The sequence below is a fragment of the Archocentrus centrarchus genome, chromosome 13 (genome assembly GCF_007364275.1).
Source record: "Archocentrus centrarchus isolate MPI-CPG fArcCen1 chromosome 13, fArcCen1, whole genome shotgun sequence".
Taxonomy (NCBI): Eukaryota; Metazoa; Chordata; class Actinopteri; order Cichliformes; family Cichlidae; genus Archocentrus; species Archocentrus centrarchus.
In genome coordinates, this window is record NC_044358.1 from 18,317,504 (window position 1) to 18,345,036 (window position 27,533).

At 40.6% G+C, this 27,533-nt stretch overlaps 1 protein-coding gene across 4 annotated transcripts in view; it reads right to left on the minus strand.

The window, feature by feature from the left end:
• Nucleotides 1–629: 629 nt before the first annotated feature.
• The window catches only part of nectin3a (nectin cell adhesion molecule 3a), a 35,693-nt gene continuing 8,789 nt past the window's right edge, over nt 630–27,533 (minus strand). The window contains exons 2-7 of one of the 4 annotated variants that reach the window (XM_030745451.1): nt 18,735–18,885; nt 15,003–15,350; nt 11,181–11,483; nt 8,324–8,441; nt 6,788–6,939; nt 630–4,601 (exon numbers count right to left, since the gene is read on the minus strand). In XM_030745451.1, coding sequence (XP_030601311.1) covers nt 3,946–4,601; nt 6,788–6,939; nt 8,324–8,441; nt 11,181–11,483; nt 15,003–15,350; nt 18,735–18,813 — 1,656 coding nt within the window. In that variant the 5' untranslated portion in view covers nt 18,814–18,885 and the 3' untranslated portion in view covers nt 630–3,945. Of the gene's footprint in view, nt 4,602–6,787; nt 6,940–8,323; nt 8,442–11,180; nt 11,484–15,002; nt 15,354–18,734; nt 18,886–27,533 lie in introns of all 4 variants that reach the window. The other 3 variants (XM_030745450.1, XM_030745448.1, XM_030745449.1) reach the window with 3 other exon arrangements.

The following is a 27,533-nucleotide window of genomic DNA, read 5'->3' on the forward strand; positions in this document are numbered from 1 at the left end:
TCATTATACAAAAATCCCAAGGTCTAGGCAGGAACCCAAAGTAAATACAAAGGCCTCGAAAAACAAAAAGGAACAAACCAGAAAGAGGACACAGCTACGGAGAACTGATGGGGAACACTGAGACCTTAAATACATACACCAGGTAATCAGGGAACGAGAGACAGCTGGGGAGGACGAGGCACAGGTGAACAAAATGACACAGACATGAAAGGAGCAAAACTGAACACAAAGCACACAGGGACTGCCAAAATAAAACAGGAAGTAACCAAACAGGTGGTGGACTTCACACCACACGAGGGAAAAACAGACACAAGTGACTCCACACCAGAAGGGACACTAAGGGAAAGCACAGGGAGAACTAAACTCTAAGGCTATGGGAAGGGAAACCTAAACACCACACAAGGAAACAACGGGAAGGGAGACTAAACACAAAAGGGCCGAGACACAGGGACACAGACGGGATGACAAGAACGAAGGAAAATCAGTATAAAGTACAAAGTACAACTGTATATGTTGCAAGACTATTGCACTCATTTGTAGTTAAGTTGTATCTTACTGCTATAATAAGAATTTAAAATCCTCTGTGAAAACAGAACCGCAGGACACATCTGACTGCAATAACGGTAGTTTTTATTGCAAACAAAGGAACAAAATGAAATCTATCACACTTCCATCTCTGATTCATGTGAGACATCAATCATTCAAATGACAACATACAAAGTAATTGGTCACAAACTCAAGAACAAATACAAAATGCAGTGAAAACAGGATTGCCGTCTACGTTATCATGAGACAAGAGTTCGAACGCTCAGAAGTTAAACTAATACTCTGAAAATTACAGACCTCATACAAAAAATAAGATTCTTCAATAATAATAAAAAAAGCCAGCATATTTACAGGACAATAATATTTTCTATGAATCTGGCTTGACTAAATTCCCAGTGAAACTTTGCTTATTGCAGTTTTCTCAGTAACCAACTTGTTACAAGTGTCCTTTTTAAAATGTATAAGGCATGACAATCAACCTTTTGTCAACTCTAATACTTTGATAACAGCAAATCTTAAATATGGATATGAAATACATATTAAAGAACCAGTCAGTCCACCTCTTTAATGACATTAATATTTTTAAGTTCCTAAGCTTGTGCATTGCTCAGCCCATTTAAGGCACCAACTATTCAGTAGGGGAATCCAGAACAAACTGTACACCAACATTTAAACCAAACCGAGAGAACAGCTAATCCTACACTAAACCTAATCCCAATATGTACACGTATATAAACATCTGTGATGAGAAATAATGAGCGAATCATTTCATCTACATGCAAACAACTAGTAGGAAAAAGAACTTTACAAAAACATTCATCACTCCAGCTCGTTTTGTCTTTCTGAGATGAAGCTGAGACCGAATAAGAAACTGAAGCAGACAGCTATGAATCATCAGCCGTTAAAAAAAGAAACAAAATGCACACGCAGACTTGGACGTGCTATATATCAGAGAGCCTGGGCACCTCTGTTGCTGAGTGTGATGAAGGGGGGGAAGAAAAAAAACTTAATTAAAAAGGATAAAGTCTGAGGCGAGGACTGCTCTTTGAATGTGGGCTGCAGTGGCAGATGTGTGGCGGGCGGGTGCGTGTGTTTTGGCGATGAGAGTGAGAGCGAGCTGAGGAGATTAAACTAGTTTATTCTCAGGCATCTGAACCTTCAACTGAAGCTCAGGCACGAGAAAACAAGGGTGGAGAAGTTTTTTTTTTTTTTTTTAAGCGCACCCAAAATCTATAAAACCCCGCAATAAGAAAGGAGGTCGAAATACACCTGACCGCCTGTCCTGATCTGACTGTAATCCACGTACGCGGTCCTTTCTCTGGCTACAAACACCCTGATTGACTAAAGTGGAGCATTTCCAAAAAGGGTCAGTTTTCCCCTTCATGCGAGGCTTAGCACAGGCCACTTTGATCCATGTATCATTCCTGAGGAAACAAATGTTTGAGGTCAAATCAAGCAGGAACAGATGAGATCACTGATGATGTCAACTTTTAGCTTGAACCTAATATTGCTGGATTTGTTGTTTGTAGGAAAAAGAAGAAAATATATATATTTCCCTTGGGGAGCCATTGCAGAGACAGCTTAAACCTACATGGTTCTGATTTTTTTAAAACACGCGGATTAAGTTTCCTGTCTCCATGATCGCTGCGTGTCCTCACAGGAGCCAAACCCCAGCATTCAGGCCTGTACAGCAGTGACGTCAGCTGCCCGCGCCGTTTCCAGGCTACTCAAATAATCACACTTCAAACAAACAGATCCAATCTGAAGCTGAAGGATCAGTTTATTAACGCTCCTTCTCCATTTGTTGCTTATTTACAATAATGAAGCACGAGTGTCGAGCGGGAGCAGTGAAACTGCTGGTGGTTTTTATGGAGCCGCATAATGTTAGATGATGACAGCCGTTACAGTCACATCTGGTATTTATAACACATTACTTTGAAGTGAAGTTTAAAAAAAAAAAAAAACCTCTATTGGTGTTGGTCTTACCGACAGAAATCAGAGGATACTGAGGAGGGAAAATGGAAAAGACAGCGACACAGCCTGTTATCATGGCTAAGTGGGGAAGGCCGAGGCCCGGGCGGCTCCTTTTGAAGTTTGCTCACGGCTGTAATAACAGAGTTGTGCTTTTCACTGCATGAATGTGACTGTATTAACACATTTCTACAGTGAGAAATATAAAGTTAATATCAAAGCAAATGTTTTAATGCTACCTCGGATCAGCACTTTTTCTGCAGTAGCCATTTAAAGTAGTTACAGTCACTAATTATAGTAGTGTTTATTAGTGTGCCATTACTGTGCTGCTAACCTAAACTGAAGGGATTTAAAGATACATGCATGTAATGAAGCGTCACCTTCATCATTACTTTACGCTGTATTGGAGCCGCATTAACTTAACCAAAAACATTTTATACTGTTCCACATCAGGCGTGTCGAGCTTTCCGAGCTCAACGATTCATTGCATCCTTCACTCGTGTGGAGTTTAGATGCAGTTAAACAGATAAACCCTTTACACTTTGTGCATAGCTGCTGTAACTTCCAGTCCTCGGGTGTTTCCAAATCAAACAGGTCTGACATTTTACAAACAACAACTTCAAGATTAGAGACATCTGTAAGATTAAGTAAGTGAAGCTTAAAGTAAAACTACATCTACACAGCGTGATTGCGCTCAGGTGGCAGGTTTTCCATTTCACGACTATTTTCCAGGAGATGCTGTGAAATGACGAACGCCACAGGACAGCTTTGCATGGGGCAGTTTCTATGTATGTCAGCTTTTTTTCCCTTGATACAATGCCCGTGTAATTCTCCCTTTTGAACATGACTTTCCCTTTCACTGACTCACACTTTGTTTGAAAAAAAAAGAAAAAATATAATTTGGTTTAAATACTAGTTGCGGCCATGATAAAAATCTCACCTGTACGAAAAGGCTGTAAGCAATCAAGGTATCATTTAAAAAGAAGAAGAAAAAAAAAATGCCAAAGAATTTTATGAAAGCAGAACTCAGTCAGTCAGCGGTATAAATACTTCACTAACAAGGGTCTGAACACCTGACGTATGACCTGTGACAAAGACAGGTAGCAAACACAAAACAGGAAAACCTCATTCACATCATTTGAAACTTCACCGTACGCCGAAGCCTCTTAAACCTACAGAAAATATCACTGAGGCGCTCCAGCTTATTCGCAGCTCCTTGAAATGCCACAAAAGTGAAACGCAATCCATGTACGCATCCTTAAGGTTTAAGTGGTTACAATCAAGGCAGAGCTCATTGTGAAACTGAGCTGAGAAATGTTCTTTTTTTCCTTTAACTGAAATGACACAGCTTTTAATGATATTTGTATCTGTCATTTGTTAAATTATTCTCAGTCAGTTGTCCATTTTTTTCTTGTTCTGCTAGTTTCCTCAAACATACCACTCCCTGCGTGAAATCACAGATCCGTCCATGTGAGACACATAGTCGCTGTCTGTACCATTGTCATAGCAGTCCTCCGGGAGGTAGGGGGAGCCGTTGTTCACTATGGTGCTGTGCACAGGAGGCCCGCAGGGGTGCATGTTTTGGGTGTTGTAGTGATCTGGGTAGTAGTTTCCCTCCTTGAAGCCCCTGTTGGCATCCCCCCTCTCGACCCAGTCATCCCTGTCCTTGCGTTCAGGTGTGTAGTCGGGGTAAATGATATCTCCACCCAGTTTGGGCTTCAGATCCTGGCTGCCTTTGCTTGTTTTGTCCCCATAGACCTCCTGCAGCTCATGCGGCTGCAGCACGTCCAGCTGAGACTCCTTCTGCATGTCGGAGGGTCCCAGGTACTGTTTGGTATAGTAGTCTCCTCTGAAGGTTCGCCGTTGGTGCATAAAACAAGCTCCACCAAGGATCAGCAGGAGGATCAGGAAGAGAACTCCTCCCACTGCCCCACCAACTATAGTACCCAGGCTGCTGTCATGTAAGGATGCCAAGGTCGGGGAGGCGAATGGGGCTTTCTGCTGGTCCCCAGCAGTGCCGGTTCCAGAGGTGTCGTGGAGGAGAGAAGCGGTGGTACTGGGGGGTGCGGTGGTGGGGGGAGGATCTGCAGAGCAAATGTGATGAAAAGATTTAAACCAGAGAAGAAAGACAGCAGATGGAGAGAAGAGTCATAAAACTGAAACGGAGAAAGACTACACTTTATGTTCCGTAAAAAAGCAAGTGTGAATGGTTTTTAGATCAATTTATACCAACACTGTGCAGACACATGCCTCTCCTGAGAGCTAAAGTCTGTTGAAAGCTGTACTGTAGAGCAAAAAGAGGGGAAATGAGTGGAGCAGTGAGAGGTTAAGTGCTAAATGTTGATGTGTGTGTGTGAACATGACAGCGAGCCAGAGAAGGATCGGAGGACGTGTACTCGTGATGATCAGAGAAAGTGTGATTAGCTCTCCCTTTAAAAAAAAAATCTCTGCTGTGGGGAAGTCATGTGAGAAGATGAAACACTGATCGATGTGAGGCTCCTGCATCTGATTTGTTCTCACTACAGCCGCAGGGGAAAGGGCTGCGTGGAGCTCAAGGTCAGGATAAGTGCCTCCATGATGACCCCCCAGCTTCTGAGATGAAGAGCAGTTTGATACTGCGTGTCGATCAGTGCGCAGGCACATCAAAGGCCTGACTACAAAGCAATATGACTTGCACTAATAAAAGGTCTGCATCACCGGGAGGTTTTTAAGTACTAGTTATCAAAATCTGAATCCCCATAGAGCTATAATGATTTCCATGATCTGGTAACTGAGTAAGAATCTAATTACCTACAATTACACACAGCGTGTGTGCCTGAAGGATCAGGAGTGAAGCAAAAGCAGGAAACAGGAGAAGGGAGACAGAACAAGGTCAGAGAACTGATATACTGGCAATCACTTCCTTCATCAGTCACCATCAATCCCACCCTGCAGCGAGACATTTTAACCCCACGTAGATTACGAGCGTCTGCAACTATGTAGCTGATCATCTGAGAGCCAAGCAGCCAAAAACCACAAGGCTGCACACGCAACTGGGAATGTGAAACAGCTACACCAAACAGCCTCAGAGGGGGGGGGGATATCACTGAGTTAAACCCGACTATCTCTACAGGACAGGGAAGCAAGGGGCTGTATGCCCAAGTCTTAATATCTGACAAGAGAAGCAAGATAATTGCTCAGGGCAAGTCCATCCCAGACAGGATGTCAGCTGTGCTTTTGTTTGGAGTGGGACTCCAAACCAGGCCTGTACGCAGATGGAGCTTGACAGCCTTTTCTGGGACTTCTCCAGCTCTCTCCTCTCGACAGTGGAAAACCAAAAGGACTGTGTGTGTTAGAGGAATACGTGTCCAAAAGCAGCAGTAGCTTTGTTTGGAATAGGATTAAAAGAAGCAGAGGAGAAATGAAAATAAAAAGACGCAGAGTTCTCCGGATCCCTGCCCCGATGGTACAATAATGAACTAAAGACAGAGAGCGCAGCTCAGTGAGCTGCATGTTTTATGACAAGAATTTATATCAATGAATCAACAACATTCAACAAATCCAACTTCAGGGAAACCCCAGTATACAACTTAGAGGTTTTCACTATTTCATAGTTTCATAATTTGATCATAATTTGTGCAACTGCTGTAAGAGAACAATATACTACTGAATAACATAATTTATGGTGTACAAACAAAGACTTGTGTTTACTGCAAATCTGCAAACACAATTCATTAAGTCCTGCTGTGAAACTTGACCTCAAAGAAAGCACACAAAAAGGCTACATGAGTGCGTACTCTGCTGAGCAAGCAGGGGTAAACACCCACTTCCTTATCTGAGACATCTAATGTTGCCAAAACCACAACACTGGAAACGTTTGGTACTGATACTCTATCTGCGCTCCGTGCTCCTCTGTTGCCAGGAATGTGTGAAAGCGGATCAGGGCAGGGGCATTTATATGTATATAAAGACTTAGCCCCGCTAGAAGTGTTGATCTGGGGTGGATTTAACTAAGAACTGAAGGCATGAAGAATGCAAAAAGGGAGTTGTTCACTTTTAATTTCAGAGAAGGTAAGTGTTTAGGGTTTCCTGAAATCAGATTATTCCACCTGGGTAATGCAAGGCCTAAGTTGACCCCCTGCAGGGTCAATATAATGGGTGCTTTTAGTTTTTAGGGGTGTCTCTGGTGACTAATTTTACTAATGGTTTAACTAGTCTGACATGTTCTCTTGTGGAAACCCTGCAGGTGGTTACAGTATGCAACTATGAGAAAAAAAAAAAAAAAAAGTACCTTGTACCCAGAGGTTCACAACCTGATTGCTGGTTCCAATGTCATTCGTCACGTCGCAGCGATAGATGGCAGAATCATTGCGCTCCAGTGGGCGAGTGAAAGCAAGGCTATTGTTTGAGATCTGAACACCCTCAGGGATCAAACCATCCAACCTGTACACAAATTAAATATGACAGACGTTTCAGTGTGCTGTACAGCAGGGAAAAAAGCCCGCAGAAAGAAAAACACTTAAACTTTATACATGATGTTATTGCTTCATGTTTCAATGTACAACTGAAAAGGCTATTCATGAGTTACAATGACATCACTGCTCTGTTGGTGCAGTTTTCCTGTTGCAACTATTTATAAGATCACATGATAATCTAAGCTGACTGCTCTTCCATCAGTTGAGAAGAAAAAGTTTTCCGTATGAACTTGGCTGTCTAGACTTTACTGAGGCTGTCAGCCCAAATGAGAGCACAGTTCTTGTTTTCAAAGCGAGATGATGACAAAGAGCTGCCAATAGGCCAGCGCTGCTCTGATGCATGAACTGTTTGGAATCTTTTTATTTATAGCAGGGAGTCTTCCCGATGGGTGCAGCAGTGCATTCGACAGCTCCAGTGTCCAGGCCCGAAAGTTATGCTGGAGGTAATTTATAGACTGAGGCTTCTTCACTGCACTGCTTCATTTAGGTTTGTTTAAACCCGGCTTAGACGTATGCAAATGAAGCAAACAGCAGCTGATCTGTTGTGCAGTAATTTCTAATAAAGAGTCCTTTGAGTCTCGGACTTGACAAGCTATTGATCAACTAAACAAACAGGCAAGCGTTAAATAGATTCACTCAACTGCGAGTGAGATTTTACTTGAAGGCCCATAAACGTGTACAGGATAAAAAAGTATTTACTCCTGGCTTCTATTATTTACATTCTTCAATAGTGCAGGTTTATGAGTTGACAAGGATGTTACTTTGACTGCACTCCAACACTACTGAGCGCTGCAAAGGTTACAACAGCTGAGCCTAAGCAGTACCTGGCCTTGAATTCCTAAAGTCCAAATTTAGATATGTGTAGCTGGTAGCGCTGCACAAACAAGGAAACTGAGATGAAATGACTTTTGCATTCTGTTTTGCAATAATTCTCTTGTATCGCCTTCAGTACATTCCCTTCCAGTTTCATCCCCTGCCAGGCTGCTGCTGCACATTTAGTTCAGTTCATATTTATTTAGTTAGTTTATTCATTTGAATTATAAATGAAAGTTAAGGAAATCCACTCAATTAAAAAGACAAGTTTCTTTTTTTTTTTGAAGTTGAATAAATTTGCAATTTTTCCACAGTTTGTAAGTAATCTTGTTAAATAATTTTCATCTGTTCTATTCGATATTGACCAATATAACAATATGTGTGAGGGCTCTGTGGTTATTATAAAAACGTGAGGTAGCAAACAGGGTCAGTGGATTCAGACTGTTTTTTTTTTTTGGGCAAATTCCACGACTACAGGATCAAATCTTTTCAAGATCTATCAGAGACTGCTGATGAAGGGTTATTTTGGGGATACTGACCTGGTCCATGTGAATTGACGAGCAGGCGGGTTGGCCTCGGCTCCACAGATTAATTTCACATTTACTTGGCCAACGTACCAATTTTCCCTTCTTCCCTTTATTGATACCACTGGTGCGACTGTAAAACAAAACACAAACCTTTTTTAAAAATTAATTGTATTTTTTTTAACCTCCTACAGCAGTTGGGTTTGTCACACTGACCAACATTTCTTCTTCTTTTTAAAAGACGCAGACTTCACAAACAGTCATTGTGATCCCTGCAGCCTGATGAGCTTTTCCAGAGGAAACAAAGCACGTATTATAAAGCACAGCAGCGAGCGATGACAAAACAAAGGCTGTGCAGGACTGTAACAGGGCACAGGATCTGTTGGTGAAAGCGAGCCAAGCGAACAAACAAATGATCTTGGGTTGGTGGAAAGTTCGGAAATGACAGACTCAGACAGCAGATGAACTGCAGCTAATAATAAACTCCACTGTGTTGCCACGACAAAGAAAAAAAAAAAATGAAGGAAGGCAGGAGGATGCCTAAATGAAGCCCAACACATGCCACTGTAATAAAACATGGCAAACACTGACTTAGATATCCAATTTTTCATTTTGATTTCTCTGGAGGATAAATGAGGAACTCATTACTGCACGCAAGAAGACGTCTTGGCCCACAATGTCTGCTGACCCTATTCACACAGTTCAACGTTGAAATTGTGCTTCTTTTGCACTTAGAATCCCTTGCCTCTGCACTTGGTGTGATTTATTGAGCTGGGAAGCTCCTTTCTTCCTGTATTAACCTTGATTTTTCTGTGTCTCCATCCGCTGCCCCCAGTAGCCCGAGTCTGCTACTTGAATTCCTGCTGAGCCCTGATCAATATTTCATAAAACACCTTCATTAGCCTGCACTCAGTCCAAACACAGAGCAACAGTACTGCTCACCAAGGAAGTATGTATTAATGATTATAACATTAAGATGACTCCTAAATTGCTCCTTTATGGGTGGGGAAGAAAAATTTACTAAGCGTGCTCTTCATAAATCAAGGGATGAGTTAATATTGATAACACTGTACCTTTTAGGGCTCCAAATATATAAGAATGAATATTATTTTGTTCTATATTGCAATACTTATTGTTCAAGTGATTAAGGCTCAAACCCAGTTTGGTCTATTCCTGACTAACAACTTATAGCTGAACATTATTGACTGACCTAATTCTAAGAATTGAAAATAAAAGCATTTCAGTGAAGCGGCTGCAGCATTATGTTTTTTATTTTTTCCTCTGTGTAGATTTCAAGTTGTGTTTCAAGACCCACTGTTCTGTCAACCACTCACAGGAATGATCATGAGTACTAAACAACTCAACTTTAAATGCATCATGTCCATATGGTGTATATGGAACCAACTCTAGTTTATCAGTTCATTAATGTGTTAAATTGTAACTGCAGTGGACAACACAAAAACATTAGGGCTCTGAGGAGTGAATGTTAATTATTTTGTATTTTTATTTCTTTGATATTCACTCGGGGCAGCTGTGGCACGCTCACTAACTGCAGGGTTGAAGGTCTGATCACAGGCTGTCTACATTTTAAAGTATCCTTGATTGAGACACTCAGCCCCAACCTCTTTGTCCATTAAAGTAGGAAAGCACTTATATGAGTGAAGGTCATTTAGCATATTCATTCATTGGAAAGTTCATTTTTGAGAAAATTGGGAAAAAAAAATACTGATTCAAAAATGCACTCACTGTAAATCCAAATACAGCAGATTTTTTTTTTAGGGATGATTAATAATTCTGTTTATATGCTCCAGTAGTTTCAGTGCTGACATTAAAAGCAGAATGGGGGTGCATCAATCCAATATTTGCAGACCAGATCAAAAAGTGAGACGTGGTATCAGTGATGACTTTGCCATGCAGCAGCTAACAAAGCGTGAAGGAAACTAAGAGCAGAGGCATGTTGGAGGGATTTTCTTTGAGTGTTTGCAAAAATATTTTTTACTTAACTGAAAACTATGGTCAAGTGAGCTGACGCAACTGAAAAGCTATACGAGACAATGCTTCGGCGTCTCCCCTTATTTTGATCCTGCGAATGTCCTGTATATATGGCAAAACTGACAATAAAGTAGACTTTGATTGTGACAATGAATTATCAGTTTTTTTTTATTGTGTTTATCTCGGGCCTATTATCGTCTATTATTTTACTAATAAATACCAAATCAGGACATTTCTATCATCCATCCATCCATTCTCTTCTGCTTATCCTGTTCAGGGTTGTGGGGGCCTGGAGCCTATCCCAGCTGACATAGGGCGAGAGGCAGGGTACACCCTGTACAGGTCGCCAGCCTGTCGCAGGGCTAACACAGAGAGATAGCCTCACATTCACACCTATGGACAATTCAGGATCACCAATGAACCTAACCCCACTAACTGCATGTCTTTGGACTGTGGGAGGAAACTGGAGTACCCAGAGAAAACCCATGCAAACACAGGGAGAACATGCAAACTCCACACAGAGAGAGGAAGGTGGAATCGAACCCAGACCTTCTAGCTGTGAGGTAGCAGTGCTAACCACCATGCCACCGTGCTACCCATATTGCTATTACTTGTTCCATTCTATTTTACAAAGTTAGAAAAACAATGTTAAGTTAAACCTAAAAGAATAATTCCTAGAATGATTCCTAGGCTCATTGTCACAGCGTATTAATTTAACTCTGGTATCAGAGCCATACTCTGTATCTGCAGATAGCCAAAGCCAAGGTTTTATATTTATTGGAACTGGAAAAATTAGAATGATGCATCCCTAAATGTTACCTAAGGTAAGTATAAGTTAAATATTAGTTAAGTTAAGTAGGCCTTATCTTTCAACACTTACATTGGACATTTAGCGTGTAGGGTATACGAAAGTCTGTCTGCAAGGCCGGGTGTTTCACCACACAGGTGAGTGTCTTCCCCTGGGCATAGCTCTGTGGCTGCCACATGTAGCGCACATGCACGGTGGTGGTGGTGCGATTTTCCTCATCCCGACTTTGCTTCTCAGATCGCCCATACAGCTCCGTCTCCCAGAAGACCTCGGCAGCGGGACGACCACGCTCTGCAATGCAGGTGGCCACCAGTGACTCATTGCCGCCGTCCAGCAGAGCTGTGGGGCCTGCAGACACGTACACCTTTGGCTCCACTGTGTAAAGGAGAGCGAAGAGGAGGAGGAGGAAATGACAGAATGGAGGAAAGATTACAAAATGAATATTGATCTCTTTGTGTATGAATATGAAATAATAATGCCCAGAGGTCTCAGTGTACTTAACTGCCAAAGGAGCACAGATTGGCTTCTTCCATTTCACCTATATGCATTTAAAATTAATGAACCGTGCTATTCAATTATAGGTAGACATTTCAGTGGAGACTTCTTTATTGTTGTGTGTCAAACATAAAGTATGTCTGAGTGAAGGTAAAACAAAGCAGTAACCTCCATCAGTCCTACTCTGTGCATCAGTACCTGAAGCATGGATGCGACTTGGAAGAAAAACACTGAGCACCCAACACTGTTCTGTGTTTATATTTGACTTTGTTGTACTGGAAGACGAGGAGCTGAGTTACCGTACTCTTCTCAGCACTTTAGAGGTGAAGTAATGTTACACCAGCTTCCCGAGAATGACTGAGGGTTTAAACCTAACAAGGATTTTCTCAACAGAGGCAAAACAGATCCATGTGAGGGGGACGTGTCTAGAAGAATGCCGCTCTGTTATCTTATTCTAATCTGGCATAAAATAAACATATCACTAACCATCTCCTCATCCTTTGTGCTGCAAAGCACCCCCCCATATATCTGCCTCTTTTAAATGAAGACTAACAGCTGTTCCACTTACTACAGTGGTGACAGTTTTAAAAGGGGGTGCACGAGGGCACACCGCAAGGCCAGGCCATCATCTTTATGACACCCCAGCCAGGCAGGAGCTACAACAACAAATTCAAATAACTACCAGCACCGCCTTTTTCCAAAAATAACCTGGCGTCTCCTGTCCCGGGGTGGGGACGCTGCTCCCAGTCCTCTACCTCACATTATTCACTCCCTCCTCCCTGCCCCTCCTCACAGGCCTCTGACTATAAACAGTAGCGGCTCTGTGTTCAGAGGCGAGCTGGCTGAAGCATCAGAATACCTAAATCAGTCAGAAGTGTTAATTTGAAGTTGCTGTCAAAAAGGGAGGGGGACGCTTTGGATGAGTTAAAATGTGTTGGGGGAAAGGATAACGATTTCCCTTCAGCAAACTGGCTGCTCTGGCCCTTTCCTGTCCACATATGCACACTAAATGCTGAGTGGAAACCTCTATAAAGAAAAGGTTTAACTGCATAGTCAACGGCCATGCAGTTAAATGTTGGGATATTTTTATGTAAAATCTAGCATAAAAAAAATACAAACTGGCCATATTAACAGTTTGAAGCAGTAAATCTGGTATGGTAACAGACTGAAAGAAGACATTAAACTGAACGCCATCTCTCCGCTGGGCTGATTTCTCAAGAAAAGAGTTCCATTATTGGCCAGATGATGCTGCTCACAATCAGAGGAGCTTAAACAGCTAAAGAATGATCTGCAGGAATATTTATTAGTAATATATACTTACAAGTTGTTTTTATTTAAAAGACAGTTTATTTTTTTAGTGCGTTTCCTTTTAACCTGCCAGCATCTGAAAACAATGGGTCATGTGTCATAATTTCCTCCCTTGATCCTTTCCTATTGCTTACTGGTGAGGACTTCTGGCTCACATAATGCTGCACATTTCCTGTTGAACCGTTCCTTAAAAGCTTTGGCCCTTTCTATGAGTAGCTGTTGACACAAAGATAAAAAAGAACGTGAGAAAGCTAATACAATTATTGTGTCTGCGTCTCATAATACTGATACTATTGACGACAAGTTTTGTATTGAGATTGTGTGATTTGAAATTAACTCACTGTCTGTTGCACCTGTTAATCATTATGAGTTTTGTCGTGACTTCGGTCCATTAGTCATGGGCCTGAATGTATCATAGATTTACTTTAGTTCACTTGAAAGGAATGAAAATGCAGTCATTTGTCTTCTCATAAACCTCAGAGTATAAACAGGAACCAAAACTGGGAATCTTAAGTTAACTTACAAACTGAAGTTGAAACTAAAACAAGTTTGATTTACACTGTATGGCCAATATTATGTACACAAAATGTTAATCAATGCTGGAAGAACAATAACGTTTTCTCCAGAAACTCTTCCTTCGAATCATTGTTGTTCACACTGGAATTGTTACAGTGGGGCTACATGATTAAAAGAGTGCAGTGCAAACTGTGAAAATCACCTCTAAACAAGGTAGAGATGAAGAGGGCACTCCTCCCTGGACCTGCTGACCTTTGGTTTTGTAATCGTAATGTGCACTTTCAGGCAAAAATACCCTGTGGCTTAACCTAAATTCACTTGACATGTATCATATTGCCAAGAAAATACATTTCCAACATAATCACACTCTAATTACATCTGAATTGTCAAGTAGGACTAAGCATGTGTTTGTGTTTGAGTGTGAATTCATGCATTTGTAAAAGCAAAACAACAACAACAAAAAAAACATGCATGAGAAGCCGTTCAGAGAAGACAGCAAGGTGTAATTGAACGCTGTGAGGTCCTAGACACTGTGGCTGTCGCAGCAGCACTTAATGTACCACTCATTAGACATCAGAGTCTCCTTCAGTCTCTGGAGGGAGATGAGAAGCTGCTGCTGCATATACTGCAATCTCCTCCTCTCAGCACTGGCACCAATTTAGGGCTTGAAACATACGCTGACCACAGGGAAAGTCCAGCGTTTGTGCTTCTCAGAGACGTGAAATTACAGTGAGAAACTTGTATATTCATGTACGTGAACCTATACTATGATCTACATATGTATGCATTAAGTTGGTAAAATAAAAACATAATGATAATGAGAATCCTCACTAAAATTTTAACATGGGTTTGATTTGTTTTGTTTTTTGTTCTTGGAGGATCCGATGGGATCCACAGGTAGTTTTAGGTTTTAGTTCTGTTACCTCAAAAATAGCCTTGCTTTGACATAAGTGACAAATGCATGAGAGAGAAAACCAATAACAATCGTCACTGCCTTGAGGGAAAGGGATGCAGACTGTAGTTTCATTCACTTTAGTAAAATGCAACTAAATGTCATGAGAGTCACCCTGTGTCACACCCTACAATTAAACTGTTGTTGCAAGCAACTAAGTTGCATTGAGCTAGGACACTTTGAACTTCCTGCATTGTATTTATGTGCTTGCTGAATGAGAAGGTTTCTGTTTTGTGTCTTGCATGTAAGGCCTAAGTGGCCTAAGAGGATTCTATAGAAACTCAGTGAAACATTTTGATATAGCACTGTGAATATGAAAACAGTTAAAGCAGCTTTTCTTTTAAAGTAACACTGGCGTAATGGAGATAGGTGGGACCACACCAAAGCAGCCTCTATGCAGCTGCAGATTCCTGCAGGGATTTAAATGTACATGGCATCTGTCCAGGTTGTAATTTAAATGTTAGGTGGTATCAGGGAGTAGTTGCTTCCTCCAGGGCAGATACTAAGTGCTCACTTAGGCTTTGCTTAATCACAACAAACAATGTCCTGCATTAAAAAGTGAGATTTAAGGACAATATGAAGAATCACTTAGTAATGATGGAAGAAAGAGAGCAGTACTTTACCTAATACATTAACGTAGGTTGATGCTTGGTTATTGCCCAAAGGAAATGTAGCCACTTTGCAGGTGTAGGACCCAATATCTCTAAAGTCAACTCCTTCAAGGGTAATGGTGGCATCTCGTATTGAAGGGGAAACAAATGAGATGCGCTTGACATATTCTGAAGAGTAAGAGGTTCCAAATTGAGGATTGAACACTGCCAGGGTAATAGTGCCTGAAGGAAGTCGACGCTCCCAGGAGCTCTGTGTGAAGCTGAGGTTGGGGCCCACTTCTATTCTGCAGCCCAGTGTGATGTTCTTCCCCAGCACTGCGTTCACCTTTTCAGGAACAACTATCTGGTTACTGCTCACACCTGCTGAGAGAAAAGCACAGAGAGGAGATTCAGATATACAACAACACACACTGTTGCAGCTATAATTCAATAGAAAGACTGAATTTCTCATGACGGTGTCACTTCATTGGATTAAGAGATTTTTTTTTTTTAATTCTCGGGTGTCGACTGGTGGAAGAAAGGTTTCTGGTCAAATAAAAGTCAAATACATTCGATATCACCTGGCAAGATTCAATTTGAAAGAGAGTAGCAGAGATGAGTTAATTCTGGATGAATGGGGAGAAAAACTGTGCTTTTCTGGAGGACTGTTAACTCTTGGAAATAAGACATCAGCACATACTGACAGGGCATGTGGTATCTTGCTGCACCACAACACAATTCATTGCCATTTATGTGAGATGTTGAACGATTTTTCTGACGTTAATAGTTTGCACCAAACATAATGGAGCAATATAGCATGACGCTCTCAGTAGTTTTCCCATGCTTACAGCCATTTGTTTCATTCATGTTTCTTCCTGTGGTTAAAAAGCACACCAAATATTTTCTGGGTTACGCTGAGTGCTCTGCTTTGCCTCTTAACAAGCAACACACTCACCACAGGACACTCAGACTGTCCCTTTTGCTAATTATCAGAGCACCTTTTAAACAAGCAAGAAAAAAAAATCTCAGGAAGGAGATGAAACGAAGCGAGCCAGTGGATGGTTTCATTGCTTCTTTTTATGAGGCCCTTAATTTGAATTAAGGCCCACCACAGTTTTTTTATGCAACACATAAACTTGGCTTTGAACATTAATGGCTATTTGAATACTGTAGACAGAGAAACTAATACAGTACCACAGCAAAAAGTTGCAGCTTGGAGACATCAATGGCTGTGTCTTTACATTTATATCAAAGGGACATCTTTGAGAAAAAGATTTATCTTGGCAAAAAGGAAAATGAACTTTTAATAGAACTGACAACCAATTTCTACTAAAAGAGGCTTATGCCAGGGTTGGTCTGTCTGTTGTTAACACTAGTAGCCATACATTATATCAATAAATTAATAGAATAACTGTAGGACAGACGGAACATGAACTACTGCCTTATGCTGATGATGTTATTTTGTTTCTTATGAAATAAAGATGGCGGCATGTGAACAACGCTGTCTCTCCAGTTTTTGTAAAAAACATATGTGACATATGCAATGACAATAAATCTAATCTAATCTAATGAAACAAATTAGCCAATCAATTTTGAACTGATAGAAAAAACTCTACAAAAACAAAACAATAAAACATAACCAAACAACCTAACAAGTAACTGGTTATCGCTCACCAATCAAGGGGATTTTTAGCTAATTTCCCCAATGATCCATTAAATTAAAATCGTAGTTTCATGTCACATATCCACATAACCAACACATGGCATGCAAAGGCATGCACAGACAAGTTCATGCTTGGACTTCTGCACATTTTGAAATTAATGTGTGAGCTTAATGTGACTGCACTTGGAGAGGTGCTCCTTTATCTTGTCTACTTAACTTTTTTCCCCAAGGATTTTTTTTGTCAGTGAAAAACTCTGCTGTGAATGTGGAGGCCGATCATAGGAGAAATAGGAAAACAAACAAACAAAACCCCCCCAAAACCAAACAATATAAACTAGAGGTCTAAGGGTAAAAATGGCTCAGCAAATGTTAGGACTTAACATTGTGTTCAGCTGACTTCCAACCAATTCTGTTAACTAACTGCAGTTGGCTAAATCATTCACTCTTGTACGTCAATGTTTAAACGTTTCTTCATGATGGAACTCAGAAATAGACTCCTTGGGTGCATACTTCTCTCTTTTTATTTGGCCCACACACTGAGCATTATGGATGGATAGTGCTACTATAATGGGCGCACACTAACCTCCTCTGCCGCCCTGGAGGTGAAGTCATCAGTCTATGGACTACGGAGTAAATGCTCCAACCCTATTGTGCACTGAATTAAGAACCAAAACACAGTAATCCTATTTCTCCTTTTTGAATTGAGAATGGATCGAACCATGACACCAGCAATCAGAACTGGATACTGTTACTGCCAAAGATTCTCATCCCTTTCAATTTACAGATCACTGCTGACAAGCAGACTGCTGCATTTAAGCAAAACAAACAACAACATCTTGTTTGGTGGGAATGAATGCTGTATCTTGGAAAGCTAACCTGAAATAAATCTTAAATAGCAGGTTTATGGCTATTGCTCTGAATGGAAAAAAATCCTTTTTTTTTTTTCTAGAAAAATCCCACCAATGAGTCATTGATCGAAGCACGTATCCTTATTTTTCAGAGTCTGTACAAAGACTCAGAACCCTGCTTAAGGCTCATTTGCAGAACACATCGGGAATAAACCTTGTGAAAATGTTCAATACATAAAACATAAAAGCTGATTTTATTCAAAATATTCTAACAGTATTTCTCAGGTTTCTTGACATGCTTGCAGAGTTAGTTATATTTGGGAGCCATAAAGTTCCACTTTGTACGTAGTCTCGGATGTGTATGGAGTAAAGCTTATAAAAGCGGTTCACTGGCTGGTATTTTGAGTCGCTGGCATGAATGTGAGCGGTAAACCACAGCAATGCTATCTTGGTTTGTGAGGAATACAGCCAATGAGGCTGAGGCTCCCCGTGCTCCATTACGTCCCCTGTAATTTCAGTGACTACACATACACACACACACACAGACAAACACACACAGAGTTTCTCTCTTCCAAAATAAGAAATAAGTGTGTTACCATGTGTGAGAGTTGAGCATTTAGTTTGAATGGCTGCTGAGTCTTAAATGTATGTTGCATTGTGTTGTGAAGGTTCGTGCTGTACTATCATATTTGGGCTTTCCTGTTTTATTTTTTTCTTTCTGATACACATTTTCTTCTTGTGTGTAGAGTGATCCAGCACAGCTCTGTGCTGCATCCAAGCTTTTAACCTATTAACCTGAATTGTTTAGCTCAGGTTGCCTTAATTTCCATTTACTTGAAAAAGACATTTGGAAAAGTCACTTTGGATCATTATTTCATTTCCCCACAAAAATTTAAACATCCACACTTTTTCGAATCATGACCTGGTCTAAAGAAAAAAATAAAAGCCTGTGGTCCTATAATGTGCTTTGCAGTGCATTTGTTGCCATGTTCGCATTACTTCTGTAGAAGTCCTCTGGGTGTACTGGTGTGGGGGGAGACTCAGGGTCAAGAGCCACATTCTCCACTCCACGGTCATCTGAGCCATCACAACAGCTGTTTTCTTTTTTGTCACCTTACTAGTGCAACGCATTTGTTTAGCTTGAGGAAAAAAATGACAAAAGCTTGACAGAAGGATCAAGACCTACCCTGTATCTATGACAGAAACAAGAATGTAGATGGGAGGCTGAGAAAAACCCTCCTGAAGCACACTTACATGCTTGGCATGCATGACACTGTATTGATGAATGCAGACACGTGTCCCTGACCGGACTTCTCTTCAACATGCTCCACATACTGCTGCTACCTGACACGACACTCCAACTGCTACTGTAGGTAGTTTGTCTGACTCGTGTCAGTTTTCAGGCCTGTCAAAGCACACAAAGAAACAAAACTCCATCTATGCCATGCTCTGTTTGTTTTGCAGTAGGCATTTGGAAATAAGAAGGAACGGGGGGTGTGTGTGTGTGGGGGGGGGTGTTTAAAGAGGACTCCACCCTTACCATTAGGGGAGGAGAGACAGATGGCCTCTGCATGGGATACCTACAGCCAGGAGGAGAATGGGGAAACTTGGCACTGCTAGCTGCAACCATGAAAAACACAGCCAGTGCTCACAAACTAGAACGCTGTGACATATTGTCTAAAATACTGCAGGCAAATGAAATGTAAGCAATGCGTTAAACAACACCGTCACACAGTTTAATCAAGAAAATGGGATGCAGAGCTGAGGCACAGCACAGAAGTGTCACTAAGTTCATTACTGGTTATCCGTCTTATCCAGTAAACCAAAAAAAACAACAACAAAGAAAACCAAAACTGCTTTTGAAATAAACACACACTAAACTTATTATGCTGTCCAAATTTATATGCTGTTACTGTTTTTGATCCACTTTAAATGTGACATTTAACATACAGATCACTAAGAACACCCCGACCTGCAAAATCTAACTCAGCCAAAGAGAAACAGGCTGCACTTTTGCCCCCTTTCTCTTCAGAAACCCAAGGAAAGAATGAACTCATGGGAAGAATATGCTTACTCTTTGAAGAAATGCTTCATATTTGTTTCTTTCCCTGCTGACATCACTAATTGCGACAAGCTGCTCGGAAGACGCAATGGTAAATCAAAACCTTCCTTTTTGCCTGGCAACACTCAAACTGTCCAAGTCGGCCAATAGATGAGCCAAAATCTCCACCTATCTGAGGCCTGACCCAGCTTCGGTCTTGACCTCCCCCGAGGAAGCAGTCTCGTGGCTTGAGATCCTCCCAATGAACCCTGTAGTCTGTGTCAGAGCAGTGCGAAACAAGAGGGATCCACAGCCAGAAACATTCACGAGCAGCAACAAAATAGACAATATGTCAGGTTCGTGTAGACAAACTCCATGCATAGATTATTGTGTCAAACAGCACTCTTGAGGAACTGATCTGAAGACCTCACAGGAGAAGAATGCAGACATAGGATCTGAGCAAGAGGGAGTGTGGTTTAGGACTAAAAGCAAGAGGAAACTCCGAGTTGAGCAGAGAATGAATACAACACAAAGCAAAAAAAAAAAAAACCCCAAAAAACAGGGCAGTTATTTAGAAGAAGTTCAGCTGTGAGATGGACAGAAGAGTGGACAAACATCCTGAGCTATGTCAGGTCACAGAAATTAATCTGGGCTGGGTCATTTTAACTTTTGACATGAACTGATACTTGATTCCTTTAAGCTGACATCTCACTTCAGCAGCAGCACACTAGATCATGATATTGTAATGACATTTTTGTACATTCATACCAAAATAATAATATAGGACCATAGCAAACCTGCAGTTTAGTCCAAAGACTGTATGTAAAAGATGCATGTAGCCACTGTAACGTGGCCAAGTCCAGGGTTTTTCCTAGTTCAAAATGCACCTTTTGGTGAGTTCCTATGCACAAAATCAGGACTGGCCGAATACAGTTAAGATAATGAGAGAAGCCTATTTTCATTTTTCATTTTTTAGATGCAAAGAAAACCTTTAAGTCTCACTGTTAAATCTCAGGCTGAGACTTTCCACCCTCAACATCTTGGGGTTTTGAAACTGAACATGACCGCCGAGGCGCAGCTCAGACTGAAACAGAGCGCTACTGCATTGCTTACAGGGTAGCAACTTGTCACTCACATGGTGGGTCTGTCCAGAGGCACATCCTGGTTTATCCTCCCCTTTTGACTCTAATGGAGATCATTACAAAATTCAGTAAGACATGAAACTAATCACTGAGATCATTAACTCATCAGGAAAATATTTACTGAGGTCAGAGAGCAAGGGAGCTGAGTGCTGGTTTACATCAACATTTTATTTTTTGCAACTGCAGGAGTCGCCTCCTGCTGCTTGCTCCTTGCTGTTTATAACTAAATACAGGGATCCAGTGATTTGCAAATTAAAATCAAATCCAGAAAACAGAAATTAAATAAAAGAAAGGTATGATTAAAATCAGAGTTTGGTTTGGAAATTAAGACACTGACAGCAGTAAAGCTGTCTGCACTCTAGTAACATCACAGTAAATATCTGAAGCTGCTCTGAACAAAGCAGGCAAAACAATCATACTGAAGATGGGTTAGGTTAGCCATGTCACCCTCCTCTCCAGTTTGTTAGCCTACAGCTTGCTCTCTTTCCTGGTTCAGTGATTTTCAAGTGTGTGTAGGAGGTAGGCAGGTTGAAGGGCAGTGTTTCATTACTGTTTAATGAGCGCAGTAATTTATACTCCTTACAGGCACTCTCTCCCTCCAGTGTAAGCCAACGGTACCATTGGTTTACTATTAAAAATTCCTTCTTATGACCAAGGTCACATTGAAAAATGTTCATTAACATGCATTTGCAAACTCTGCTAATATCACACAAAACAGCAGGCCATAATAGCTTCATAAAATAATTAACCAGTAATATCTGAACAGGCTAAAACATCAACTCTTCCTGACAAAATTCAACCCCTCTAAGTGGACAAGGGAATTTTATTATCAGACCTTCTACTGCCTCTTCTATTTGAGAGACGTCAATGACTTTAAACACCCCATCCATACATTTTCTCACGCTTATCCAATTCAGGGTCACAGGGAGGCTGAAGCCTGTCCCAGCAGCAATAGGGTGACAGGTCCACCGTCAACATAATGAAGTCAATTGGCAGTGTGGAGCCATTTAGTATTGTTAGTTTCTAAAGTAGTAGCAAGGGGAAAGAAATCATTAGACAATGCCTATATGCCAAACACAGGCCCCCACACCTTTTCTTCATTCTTGCACCACCTATAACTCTTCCTTAATCAGTTAGAAACAGGACAGGCCAAGTGGCGAACTGGTGAATAGTATGCTTTTATCGTTGGAAATATTTGTGCAGCGTGAAGAAAAAAAAAACATTGCCAACCCTACCCCCCATCCTTCCGAGTATTGTATCCTGCGAGGGTGTGAGGTATTTTTTCACGGGACTAATTCATGGCATAGACAAACACAGGGTGACAGGCCTTTAAAAAATGGGGCAGGTCAGGCCTCTTTCACATGTCACTGTCCTCTTAAAAACCTTTTTCTCTTCGCTCCTGCACAGCAATGCAGACTTGTATGCCCTTCACATCCGAGTCACATTTGATTAAAGATCAGCACTTAAAAGAAAAAAAGATCAATAATGTTGGTATACCGCGTGTCATGACAGAAAGCAAACTCTCATCAGAGTCAGCTATAGCCACGCAGTAGGACCTGTGAAGGACAATGTCTGCCACTGTGTACCAAGAAACACAAACACTCCTACAGTGTCCTGTCCTATTGTATGGGATCTGTTATTGTTTGCTGTGGGGGTTTGTGGTATTTTAGTATGTGTACGCGCAATGCTAAAAGACCCAAATATGGGCGGCAATGTTAGAAAAGAACAGAGAAGGCAATTTACAAAAGTCACAGATGGTCTGAGATGGTCATTCAATGAAAAATCCACGGCCTCCCTCCAATCTAAATCATCTGATGTTTTTTATACAACTTCAGTATATTTAACAAAGCTGTGCAAAAGCTTTGTGAGATACAGACCCTTGAAGTAGACATGGGTCAAAACTTTTTCCAACCAAATCAATTTTACTTCCACTCCAAGTGTCAAAATATACAGTCAAAATCTTGTTACAGTTAAGTATGATTTTCTCTATAACCAGCTTCTTGTAACCTGCATCAATATCATGGGTATGTCATAGTTTCAATAACAAATTTTACAAGGCTTATTATATTAAATAAGCCTTGCTGAAGTAAAAATCAGCTGATTCTGAGGGGATTAGATGGAAACTTTTACCAGATTCAAATGATTTTATACAGAATGAGGCGTAAAGAAAAAGAGCGGCATATCTTGTGCTGTGAGAATAAGCAACTTAATTTTGGAGGTCTCTTTTTTTAAGTAGAGAGGCAACAATTGGAGTCTTTCTTACTCAGAGCTGAAGTGTATGCCATCCCTGACAAGTAGATGCTAATAGAGACCGCTCTCACTATGCAACATAGTGCTGAAAACTGCACTTAGGCAGAAAAGTGGCTTTATGACATGTGCTGCTAGATCATCTAGTGCACTCCTATCCGTTTTTAGACAGTATAAAGCAGGCCTGTCAAACATGAGGCCAAGGAACCAGAACCGGTCCACTGGATGACTTTTGCAAAGTGTGAAAGCTGCAGTGAAGTCACTAATCACTCAAAATTTCTTACACACTTTCTGATGATGCCAGGCTTCCTACACAGGAGTTAAAATGTCTGAAATTTTTAAAGCATATTTAAATCTAAACAAGTTGTCTGAATCATAAAAGATGTAAAATACCGAATACTGTGAAAGTTTTGTGACTTTCCACTGTGATCAGTTAGTATCCACATGTAACAACAATACACTTACTGAAGCTGAGGTATACTGTTGAAAACCAACTTATTCTAAACACATCAGAGGATGTAAATTCTCTAATAACTTCTGATTTCTGGTAAATTTTTAAGGGTCTTTCAGTTGAACATATGGTTAATTCTTTTTTAAACCATGGTTCAGGTGAACAATTTCAGAATGTATTTACATTTAATGAAAGGGAAAAAGTGCATCCCATCTTGGATCAAACTGGATCGTATTTGAACTAAAATATGCTTGGCACCTCCTGTATAAAGGTTTGATAGCAATGCTTTAGTAACTGTTTAGTCAACTGGTCAGACATTACACTAGTGAAGTGTCACAAGGTGAGCTTCATGGATGGCTTAGTTTCTGATCAGCTGATCTCAGTAAATTATTCACAGCATTTGTTAAAATCCACAAACAGGCCAAGCAAGGACAACATAGCACGGCTACAAGGATAACCCTTCACTCCAGGCTCTGTGCTAATAAAAGAAGTTGAGTGAAAACAACAGCCTCCTAAACCTTGCAATGACCTTAGACACACACTTTGTTTTTAGGCGCATGCTGTTGCCACCGCATTTACATGTCATTATTCTCCGAAAATTACTGTAATTTCCTGATGAAAAATCTTATAAAACTAAGCTCAATTTTCATTCATTAGGACAGAAATAGATCCCGCCCTTGTTGGGTGGCGGTGGGGGCTTTACAGCGAAGAGAAAATGGGTTCTGTACTAATCACAGACTCCACTGCCCTTCAGTGGGTCTAAATGGGCTACTGTACTTTCATTAGGCCAATCGAACATAATGGAAACATAGTTTCCCACATGCCGCAGAGACCCCAGAGGGAATTACAATGTTTTGCTTTCAAATGATTCTCATGATTGTCCAATTTTGGATTTCTTGTATGATGCCTGTTTCTGCCAACAACCAGCATTTAAAATTATCATCATATAAAGGACCCATGAATGTCAAATATAACGCTATTCACACTAGACATCATCTGTGGCTATACAAAGAGTTGTGTTCATTCAGTCTTAACAAAAATGGAAAATTAATAGTGGTGGGATATGAAAAAGATACATTTATGACATTTTATCTGCTAATCAGCTAAACACTTTTATCTGTTGCTTATATTTCCTTAAATATTGGTTACACATTTGACTACATATATGTTGCAAATGGCCACATTAAAACCTTTTCGAAATGAATGAAAAGCGGGAGAATGTGACTCTGTTGGAGTTGCTTGGACTGCAAGCACTCAGTCGACTTCATACTTCTTTCACCTAACAATCAGTCATTAGAGAGGCACCCCAGCGACCGCATCCTTGAAGCACATATAGTTTTGTGAAGTGAAGTTTTGACCGATGGCTAAGGAGGTTTACTGCATGTCCTAACATTCCCATTTTTTGTTGCTCTAAAGTGCCCAAAAATTGTAATTTCACATTATCATACTAATTTTTAATATGAGTATGAAGCAAAATCCTTAAAAAAGATTTGGGCACGCCGGCTGTGTGTCAGATTACAAAACTCGAGGTACACTACAGACCAAAACAATGAGGCTGCCAGTATTTGTGATGTCACTTTTGCCATGTGCCACATTCTGCAAGGGCAACAAATGGAGCATAAACTAAGTCTAAAAGCCAAAACACTGTCACAGTTTACTTGAACTTGAGCCAAGATGACAGAAAGAGAGTCTTTGTTCAACAAGATCGATCCAGGCATAAAGTCTTGCAAAGTTCCCGAAGATAAACCTGTGATATGATCGTTAACAGTTGACTGCAGCTGCCTTTGCTTGGTGTTCAGTGGCATGTGATCGAGGTGTCAGCTGGTTGTTCATTGCTGTTCCTGCAAACACCCAGGTGGAGGCTACAGGCTGGCATGGACCAGCAGCTGCCCTTCTAAGATGGCTTTTACAGTAAAACACCTGCTGCTCCCTATTGGGTGACTCTGTTTCACTTGTTTCCAAGTTCAAGACGTATTTTAAAGTTCAATAAATGCATGATGTTAAGTTCATGAAAGTGTTAAACAATCCAGATTACAATTACTAAAAATAATCCTGTTTTTTATTTCTGCCATAATCAAACAGATCCATCATATAAAATATTGCCCAGACACCTGTAGTGACTTAAATAGAGACAGAAATTATGTATGCATGTATGCTCTGAAATATGTTCAGATATTGCACAGATTGGATTACATATTGTGTATTTTAATTAGTGCACAGTCAAGACTGTTGTTCTTATTCCTTATGTTTTTTCTCCTCATTGATCAGTATATATTATAGTTTCATAATACTGATGAAGGCCGAGATTGCAATATTGACTGCTTCACAACAGGGGGAGGAAGTAAAGCAGTAAAAAAGGCAAAACCCTGCCTCAGTACTGTTTGTATAAGCAGTAAGTAGTTTGGTCAGTGTGGCAGTGCCCCAGCATTACCCTGCTAAGACAAAGTTTGTTTTCCTGGCACACCCACTCGCATACTCTCACCATTATTCTGCAGCAGATTAAGGCACTTCTCTTGATTCACATGTGCCACCCACTTTGAACAGATAGAACAAGTAGATAATATGTAGGTGTCTGGGTCACTCAGGTCTTTTGTTAAAACGAAAACAACAAAGCTGACTGAAGTACGTATCCACAGGGACCTCAGAGAAAGAGACAAACACATATAGATGCAGCAACAGTGTGTGTAGACAGTGTACTACACACTCCCCATGTATTCAAACTGATAAAAAAAAAAAATTAGACTAAAAAAGTCAGGTTACATGTGAACAACGCTCACAAATATTTTGACTGCATAAAAGCAGGAGCTAACATTTCTTTTTGGAGCTTGCCAAACAGGTTTAGGTTGTAGAGTGTGTGCCCTCCTTTTTCAGACGTATTATCCGATATTCTTACACCCTGAACACCTAAAAGGAGCCAGCCCGGCCAGTTGTTTTGTTGATGATTCTTTTTGAGACAAAAACAGCAGCAGCCATGAAGTTTGTCAGAGATTAGCACTGATTTACGACTCTTCCCCTCTGTGACGGAGCAGCTTAATGTGGTAGGAAAATACAGTGTACAGATATGTTCCACTTTCCTTCATCAATATTAAACAGTAATAAAACCTGCAGTCTGTTTGTTCTTCTTTGTTGCTGCTTTAATCAAGATGGGGAAATGTATTCAGCTGAAGGGAAGAGAGGATCAGAAACTAAAACAGATGAAGGGAAACCTAAGTACGGAGAAGGAAGCTGCGTGGACATGGGTGGTGTAGTGGTGAATCTCAGGGGAACACAGAACAATCTGTCTGAAAACCAGTAAGAGTACGGTTGTACAATATTGTGTTGAAGCTTTTACTGCACCAAATCTGCATCATGGACCAGCACTGCTCAGAAAGACAAGTTAGCTAACTGTGAAGGAGGAGACAGGTCTTCTTTCCCTGAGGTCAGTGCCTGAAAACCTGGACTCTTGTCACATAAAACCGTAAATATGAAATCCAAAAATTGTCATAGAACATTGATTTTCTTAAACGCAAATAGGCTGTTTCAACCAAAATAAGTCTTCCAGAGTTAAATGTTTCAACTCTGCCCTCAGTAATGCGAGAAATTGTTTTAGGCTGTCACTCATAAGAAAGTCCATTATTATAAATAATGCATGCAGTGAACATTTCCTTCTCACTTATGGGTTTGGATCAAAATTCAATGGTAAATGGTAAGTGAACTGCTATTGATTCATATGACTTTTCCTTCTTCTTTTTTTTTGCCTTTAAGCGCTTTTCACCCATCACACACACACACACACACACACACACACACACACACACACACACACACACACACACACACACACACACACACACACAGGCAATTTGGAGCACAGTATCTTGCCCAAGCATATTTGAGTAGTGGTGGGCGGAGCAAGGGACTGAACCACTCACCCTCCAATTAGCCAAACCTGTTCTGTTTTTACTGCTTAAGTCAGGTGTAGATCAATAAGTATCCATGTAAAAAAGAGCCATATAATGAGGATTAGATCAAGGAGTGTAAATTAAAGTCTTTGATAAATACCATAAATGTGTTTTTGATTAACTTAGGTGAAAACATCTTTAAATAAAATGTCTATTTTCTTTCTCTCTGCATATCATGTTTTATTACTAAATAAACATGCATCATAAACAATCCTAAAAAAATTTAATAAA